The 9,350-nt window shown below is 38.4% G+C and overlaps 1 protein-coding gene across 1 annotated transcript in view; it reads right to left on the reverse strand.

Annotated features, from left to right (window-relative positions):
• Window positions 1–9,350, reverse strand: part of MAP2K5 (mitogen-activated protein kinase kinase 5) — a 244,151-nt gene that overhangs the window by 231,989 nt on the left and 2,812 nt on the right. The window contains exon 2 of the mRNA XM_004687642.2: window positions 5,025–5,073. Within this exon, the coding sequence (XP_004687699.1) occupies window positions 5,025–5,073 (49 nt within the window). The remainder of the gene's footprint in view (window positions 1–5,024; window positions 5,074–9,350) is intronic.

A 9,350-nucleotide genomic window follows, 5' to 3' on the forward strand; every position in this document is an offset into this window, starting at 1 on the left:
CATACCAAACCTCTCCTGTCCCACCCACTTCTCCCCTCAGCAGTGTATTTCAGTAGATCTGCCTGTTCTGCTCCCTACTCTGTCTCTGGTGAATCCTCTCACCCACCCATCACACCTCTGGCCTATACCCCAGTTCTTATATGCATAAATAAATAAAATAAATCTTTTTAAAAATAACTTGTCTTTGTAATAAAAATGCATGCTATTTTGCAAAAAGAAGAAAAGCCACACTAATATACATAAGAAAATACAATTTACATATAAACCTACTATGTGTGTGTGTGTGCTTAAAACAGAAAGAAAAAAAGCTTTTTTAATATCCTGGAATGTTGAAGACCTTTATAAGGAAGACATACCTCCTAAAGTCACAAAGGAAAACATAAATCTGACCATGTAAAAACTTTTAACTTCTCCATAGAAAAGAGGAAAAGAAAAAAGGCCAAAGAAGCTGAAATGAAAGCAATAAACTAAACAAAAATATCTGCGACATGTAAGACAAAGGGCCAATTTTCTTTATATTAGAAAGTTCTTAGATCAAGAAAAAGACTATCTGTAAGAAAAATGGCAAAGGTAATAGTTCACAGAAATCAAATACAAATCACCAAAATACAAATGAAAAGATATTCAAGCTCATTTATAACTGAAGAAATAAAATATAGAACAATAAAACAATAATACTTTTCACCTATCAAATTAACACGGATTAACTAGTGCTATTACTCAGAAAGGGTGAAGACTGAGAGAAGTGGCCATTCTCATGTATTAGGGGTAGGAATGCTAGACAACCTTGCACTTCAAAACCTGGTAAAAATTAAACTTAATATGGCTCATCAAAAAGTTAAATAAATTAAGTCATTGCCATAAAATTAAGTAAACTATAGTCATCCAAAAGAATGAAGTAATCTGTGCAGTGATGATGATGGAAAGAGATCTAATATTTCTGTAACAATTCAGAAGAAAAAATTAACAGACTTTTTTCTGGAAGAATATATAAGAAAGTGTAAATTAGAGGAAAGGGAACGTTTTATTTCTATGCTGAGTGAAATTTTTTAGTTATCTATAATTTGTAAAAAAAATCCAACACAATATTGAAAAATATTTATGCTCATGCCCTAGTTGTAAGGAAGAAAGACCAAAAGATGGTAAGAAGAAAAAAAGAGATTTAGGAGCATCAATCCAAGAGGTGAATTCAGCATAATGGTCCTTCCACCCCTTGTCTACTCTTAACTCTCTACGGAAACCCACCCATCAGGTCAGAATCAGAAAGACTATAGCAACCATAGCAAATCCTCTGATCCCTGGGATGTGGGCCCCAGTTGAGTGTGGGAATTTGAATCTAGAGCCTGCGTTGTCTATTTTGTACCAGCACAATAGTACCAATAACCCGAAACAACAAATTACTTAGCTTTTGCTCACATACATTATATAATTTTCATGTGAATATGAACACACTTAACAGTACATTTTATTCAACAAGGGGGCTCCTACAAAGCACACAGTTAATTAAGAAGAGAGCCAGAGTTAAATAAAGTAGGGGCCCTATCACCACGTCATTCCTAATCTAGTTAGCAAGGTAAGCATGCACAGACAGCCAACTACAAGGCAGGCCCAATGGTTACCTGCTCCAGTAAATGTGCAGAAAGATTAGCCACAGCTGTGGGACCAAGGGTTGCACTAAAACAATGTATTTCTCAGGATTGAAGACTTTGTAAGATTATGTAAACTTCCCCCTCTTTTCTACTACTAACCTCTTTTTCTCTACATTTATGTAAAACAGGGAAATTTCATAGTTCCCTTTCTCTTGCTGCTTAATTCATAGGTCACTAAGTATTAACACCATCTCTTCTTGTCAGAAAGCTGTGTCAGTTAATTTTAGGGATACTTTTCATTATTAAATATATTATAAATGTACCTTTAATTGAAGTTATACTTACTCAAGTTATTCTATCATACCCACCACTGCTAAAATAACTCAAAAATTTCAGAAATTAGCTTCCAAATTACATCTTTGCAACTATCTCTCATATACAGATTTTCCCTTTGCAGTGCAGATCTTTAGTCCATAAAACAATGTCATCCAGAAACAGTAGGAAAAAAATCAACTCAGAATTTCAAATCTATAAGGACACAATAACATAAGCATTAAAACAAAGGACTATCATATTTTGTTTTGTTCACCAAAAACTGGTCCAGATACAAATGGTATAGAGCTACCTATTGTCCTTTGAGTTGAGGTTGGAAGAGCAATAGCTCTAAGAACTTAAACCTAAAAGTTTAAATTTTTTTTTGGCATTAAATATTTGTGACATCACAAATATTTCTTTGATCAAAATTTTATTTGTTCAGGCCCTCCCTGGTGGCTCAGCGGGTTAAAGCACAGCACTGAGAAGCTGAGGCCACTTCCGCATGAGTTCGATTCCCGCCTGCCCCGGAGGTGACCACATGGCATGGCAGACCTCTCCTGACCCACCCACTGCTCCCCTCAGCAGTGTACTTCGTCCATCTGCCTGTTCTGCTCCCTGCTCTGTCTCTGGTGAATCCTCTCACCCTCCGCATCTCTGGCCTGCATCCCAGTTCTGTATGAATAAATAAATAAGTCTTTAAAATTTTTTTTATTTGTTCAAAAGCTGTTTCATCACATCCACAAACCCATTAACCCATATAATCAAATAAGCTGCACTGAGCACACTTCATAAGCCTCACTCAACACATTTGGTTAGAAATATCCAAAGTTTTACAGTTAAAAAAAAACTGAATCTGTGCTCCACCATTTCGTAGCTGACTACCTTTGGCAAATGTTTCATATTTCTGAGCCTCAGTTTGCTTTCAGGTATAATTTTTCCAACTTACATAGCTGGAAAGATTAGTAATAATCTAGCTACTATCAATTTACAGAAGTGGCCACCAATAAAAGATAGTAAAACAACTGATGTTACTGTTATGAACCCTAACTTTGGACTCCAGTAGGCACAGGTAGATAGAACACTTTGGGGACGCTGAACACAAGAAGTAGAACATACAACATGAGCTTCTTTTTTGCCACATTTAAGAACAATTGTAACATGAGCTTTCAAAAATCATGACAACTCTCTGAACAAGTCTCGTGACTGAGAATATGTGGATGTTCTGGTGTCTACTCAAGAAATTCCACTTTGCCATATATTAGTTGTAAGACTTTCAATAAGTTGCTTAGAGGAGATAGCCTTTCTTCAACTAAATAAATCTAATAAAGGGCCCTGAAAATACTTCATGGGCATCTCATGATGGGTAAACTAAATGGCATAACCATGGAGTGCTCTTAGCACAGCATGTGGCAACAGCAAGTATTCCAAAGATTTAACTAACAGACTATGCATGAAAATCTTAGTACCCCAAGGAGTCACCACAAAGGGTGTGAATAGAGTTTGGTTCACTAACATATATTTCAAACGTACTATTTATTCTTCAGTGGGCATATACAATTCAATGTGGTTAGAAGGTCAATTATTTTAAAAGTTTGACTTAGAGTAGCCTTGAAAACATGTAATGATTGTTGAAACTATTCAAACAGTAGAGAAATACATAAAATAAAAATAGCTCATTCAGCCTCCTCTTCCCTCATTCCAGTCCCAAGTCCACTTTCAGACAAAACCACTTTAGTGAACACTCTTCTGATTCTTGCCACTCAACAAATACATAAACTTGTGTCCTCTCTAGTGGTGCAAGGAGTTAAAGCTGTCCTCAGCCACTGCAACACGAGTTCAATTCCTGACCAGGGAGGTGACCCACATGGCACAACAGACCTCTCCTGTCTCACTCCCTGCTCCCCTCAGCAGTTTATTTTAGTCAATCTGCCTGTTCTGTTCCCCACTCTGTCTCCGGTGAATTCTCTTCCCCCACCGTGTACCCAGCTCTTGTATGCATAAATAATAGATCTTTAAAAAAAGATACATAAACTTGAGGAGAAGAGGGATTAAATATTTTACAAAAATAGAATCAGAATACAGATTGTTTATTTAATAATAGATGGTGAATATCTTTCCTAACTCATTCTTCTTAGGCACTGCTTAGTGCTTCAGACTATGGGAAATCATTTATTAATCCATTATTCTAGGAATTTAGCTTACATCTAAATATTTGCTATTAAAAATAATTCCACAATAAGTACCTTATCTGTGGATCATTCAACATATGTGCAGATATTTCTGTTCGACAGCTTCCTAAGGTGGAAAGTTTTGCATATTTTACATTTTGCTAAGTATTGTCAAATTGTCCTACAGCAAGAAAGTAAACATTAAGAGAGAACACTGTACTCTGTTATTAAACATCTTCTTTAAAAAAATCAAGTAAAAAGTATACTATTATAACATACATTTTGTACATTGAAAAGTGGCCTTCATCTTCAAGCAATGTGTACTAAGTTCCTACTTGTAGCATAGAGTCTCGTGCTAAAGGACTAAACTCTCATCTAAAGGATACTTAGACCCTGCCCTCTCCTGCACTGACCTGGTTTACATCAAACCCAGCTCTCTGGTACACCCTGTCCTCCCCAAGCCAACTGGCTTGTGGGGAAAGGGAAGGATTCCATATCCAAAGTGTTGCTCACATCGTCTAGTAGCTATGACAACCCCCTCGAAAAAAGAATTATTTCACCTAATGTTCATTTAAAAGCTCTACTCTGTTGCTGTTTTAAAGCAACAATGGGTTAAAATCTCTTAATCAATAATCATTGGCCTACAGGTAGTTTACACGTTTCATTTTGTCCTGTAATATTATTACAGTGAGGAGCAAGAGCAGATAAAGGTCATGTTGGTAATTAAAGCTATATTGTAGAAATATGTACACCCAAGATATGATTAAATAAGAAAATATTACTCAGTTTAGTATCATCATTAAATTTGCATTAATTTATAAATATTTAAATATGCCACATGATGATCATAAATAATCTGTTTTTGTCAGTTTCTAAAGTAATACAACCCATAAACCCTTTGAAAAATTACTGCAGAGAGAAATAGTCAAGTAAGTATACAAGCCAGACTTACATTCAAATGCTGTGGTTGTTGCTTCAGGCAGAACCTGGCCTATCACATCCTAAACAAAGAAAGAATAAAGAAACACAATTAGCCATCTTCTTTATTGCTAACATGTGGCAAATCCTAGAGGAAATATGAGAACCTGGAAAAGATTTTTGAAATGTTGGTATAAACTATAAAAACATTAGCTCATAATCATACTTAGCCCAGCAATGTAAATCCAGAATTTAAATCTCTTAACTTCTGGGGTGCGGTGGGGGTTGCAGTGGGATGTAATCTTTACAAATCTTTTCTTCTCCATATTAAAAACACAGTTTTCCATTCTTGGCTCAAAGGTGTATCTCAATACGCTGCTGTGTATTTACAAAAAAAAAAAAACAAAAAAAACTCCCTTCCATCGGAGACTGTGGAATGTCTCCCACTATCGTAGAAAGATTGAGGGGAGGTTCGGGAGTCAGACCAGTCTGGACGTGAATCTCCTCACTATGTATCAGTAGCTGTGTGACTGGGAACAAATTCCTTAGCCTCCCTAAGCATCAGTCCCAGTACCCCCAATATGAGTCTAAGAATACTTAAAGAGGTAGAGATAATGTAAAAATTAAACAATGCAGTAACATAAACTAGCCCAGTATACGGCAGACCTTTGACAAATGTAGTTTATGGCATGTAGTCTTGTCTTGCACTCACGTTGGCAGAATTCAAAACCCAAGTTTTCCCTAAAATTATATAAATCAATGCTACATTTAATACAAATAATTCCTATCAATGTATAGTTTCAAATAACTAAAAACATTTAATGATACCAAAGTAAAGTTGATCTAGCCTACAAAAAAATATCTACAATGTGTATATAATCTGATACCCCATGTTGAAATGACCTACAAAGTTGCCACGCTTGAAAATCAGTCTCCAGAGATAGCTTAAAGAGGCTCAGACCACCTTCAAGTAGTGTTCTGGGAAAGGTGGCCCTCCAACCTGTCCAGTCCAATGCAAATCCAATCTCTGGGCATTCTGCCACAATGTTGCTCCTGGGCTGTGCCAAAACTGGCACCAGGCAGCAGGCTGACAGAGCCGCCTGCAGTATTTCTCAGCAGGGCGCCCTCAGCCCTTCCAAGCAGGGCACTTAGCAAGTGGGGTTGCAACTTCCTTCTAAAGACAGTTCTTGAGAAGCTTTTGCTGCAGTGGCAATTTGCATAATAGCCTTGTCTCTACAGGTTTTTTTTTTTCCTTCAAAAATAAATCTGTGCATATAAATTTGATCAAAGGGAACTTTCTAAGGCAGGCTTCACTCATTACAGCCAAAGGAAATTATTTTTTCCTTCTGATGCTAGTCTTTTCAAATGAAGTATCAACTTTTGTGGAAGTATTTGTAAAAGATTTTAGTGCTAAAAAATTTCTTTCTACACAATTTTAACTTAAAGTATTTATTGACAGGCAAATGAAAACTGTAGCTAGCAGGAGTATAGAATAAAACTATGCAGGTACCTAGTGCAACATGTGAAACCAGAGACCAGAGCTAGGACTGGACCTTGGTTCTACCACCGAGTGACTGAATCCTTCTGTGCCTCAGATAGTGCTATGCCACCACATACCACTAAATGAGTTCAGATTTGTAAGGTGCTTAAAAGAGTGTCTAGCATATGGTAAATGTTATAGTAATGTCTATTAAATGAAAGAAGTCACTGGGGCCCTCCCTGGTGGTGCAGCAGGTTAAAGCACAGCACTAAGAAGCTTAAGCCACTTCCACATGAGTTCGATCCCCGCCTGCTCAGGAGGTGACCACTTGGCATGGCAGACCTCTCCTGACCCGACTGCTGCTCCCCTCAGCAGTGTGCTTCGTCGATCTGCCTGTTCTGCTCCCCACTCTGTCTCTGGTGAATCCTCTCACCCTCCGCATCTCTGGCCTGTACCCCAGTTCTGTATGAACAAATAAATAAATCTAAAAAAAAAAAAATGAAAGAAGTCATTGATAACTGAACAATACAAAGCTTACCTCATAATGAAACCTTAAATTTCAACCTGACAATCAGTGCAGAATAGTCATTTGCTCACTTATTTTGACCTTTCACAGCATTTCCTGAGGACTTTTTCTAAGCTTGTGTTGGTTTTTGAAAATTGGGAAAAGCCCTCTGCCCCCCACTCAAACCTCCAAATCTAGCTTCTCAGTGGTGACTTCCAGATTCCCAATCTGAGTGCACCTCTCAAGGTGCACTCCACATACAGTATTAGCAAATCATTTAGGATCCTTCCTACTTATGCATAACAGACTCCATCAAACAGCAAATTTCTAATAACTAGCTAGAAGCCCTGCTGGGCAGCAATGGCATCCTCTGCCTATCAACATAAACAAGGAGTCAACAAACATTACATTGCATGTGGGGAAAATGAGGAAGAAAAAAACAAACTTACTTGAGAGAATTATAAAAATAACGTGAACATGACCAAGCATCTTGCTGTGTAGCTATCATGATGACAAAGGGGTAAAAAGTTTGAAAATGAGTCAGTATCACCTGGTCATTTCTAAGTAGGGTACATTTAATAATTTTAGGCCTGGCCTTCCCTGGTGCACAGTGGGTAAGAACGCAGTACTGCAAGCTGGCAGCAGACACTTCAGTGAGAGTTCAATCCCCCACCCTGGAGGTGATCTGCATGGCAAAGCAGACCTCTCCTGACCCACCCGCTGCTCCCCTCAGCAGTGTACTTCATCAGTCTGCCTGTTCTGCTCCCCACTCTGTCTCTGGTGACTCCTCTCATGGTCCCTGCACCTCTGGCTTGTACCCAAACTCTGTATGCACAAATACATAAATCTTTTTTAAAAAATAAAATAATTTTAGGCCTGCTTTCCAGTTACATTTTAAGTGATATGTTTCAGAGTGACCTGTCTTATTCTCAACATAACGTTTCACCTAACCTAAAGGTTTCAAAGGGAATCTCAAGTTTACATATCTTGATGGTGATCATGTCTCAGTCTTCTCCTTCCTTTCCATAAACCAAATATCTGAAAGACCAAAAATATAACTAACCATCTACAATATGCCAGAAGCATAAAGATGTCAAAGTGATAGGCTAGAGAAGAAAAAGATTTAAGAAGATTATAATCTGTTCACAGCAATAAAAGACTAGTAAATACAGAGCATTTACAGTGTGATAAGAGTCCAAAAAAGAAAAAAGGAAAGAAAAGAAAAAGACATAGCTAATATTGTTTGTTAACTCAGGAGGCAAGAAAAATTACAGGCTCAGTATAGACAAAAATTTCACAGATGAGGAGAAATCAGAGCTGGTTCTTGGGATATAGGATTCAAACAGCAAGAAGAAAAAGAAAAGGCCTACTTCACATTGCAGCCTATTTCTGACTATTTAGATGAAGGACACAGGCACAGAGAAGTCCAGTGAGTTGCCCAGTCAGCCAGGTATTTGATGAAACTATGACTGGAGCACTCAACACTAAGTCTGATCCAAAACTCTCTCAGTTATGGTTGACTGTGACTGCTCTGGCTTCTGTGTCAGTCGTCAGTAACTAACCGTGTGAATTTAGCACTTCCATTTTCCCAGGTCCATGTCTCCTCATCTGAAAACTGAGAGGAGGAGAGTTATATCAGAGGAAGAAGATGCTTCCAAATACAACTGGCATTAAATTGTAAGGGTCCAAGCTGGACATGCTGATGTCTCTGTTAGGGTTTTGCCTATTTTCTGATGAAAAGATGAGGTGGACTGGAGAAGAAACTGCAAGAGTCCTCCAGGATCTAGGCTTGCACTCTGCATAACTTGCTACAAAGACAGGAAAGCATGGTAGCCTTCCTGACAGAAGGTGCTCCCCCGTGGCCTACCTGATCATGCTGTTATGAGGACACACAATATGCTGAGGTCTAGATAGGTGGGCAGTTTGCAACTTCTAAGCCAGTCAAGATACAGCTGAGATGCCTGGGAAGCAGAAGATCCACATGCTCGCCCTTATGCTATAACCACAGCAACATGGATAGAGCACGGACTCCCAGCCAGACTGTTCTCATGCTTTCCCTTTATCAATTCTGCTTTCCCTATATCAATTCTAGTAGGTCTCAGAACTCCATGAGGTAGACACTATATTTCCTCCCTTCCCTCTGATACTCCTCCCCCACTTTTTTTCCCCAGACCAAGAAACTGAAACACAGAAGTTGCGCATGTGAGTCTAGTAAGGCTTGCAATGTAAACTCAGGCAGGCAGCTCCAGAGTCTGTTTTCAACATTGTGCCATTTTACTTAAAACAATACCTATGTTGGCCCTCCCTGGCGGCGCAGCAGGTTAAAGCACTGCACTGAGAAGCTTAAGCCACTTCAGCATGAGTTCAATTTCTGC

This window comes from Condylura cristata, unplaced genomic scaffold, assembly GCF_000260355.1.
Source record: "Condylura cristata isolate star-nosed mole 26May11 unplaced genomic scaffold, ConCri1.0 scaffold00023, whole genome shotgun sequence".
NCBI lineage: Eukaryota > Metazoa > Chordata > Mammalia > Eulipotyphla > Talpidae > Condylura > Condylura cristata.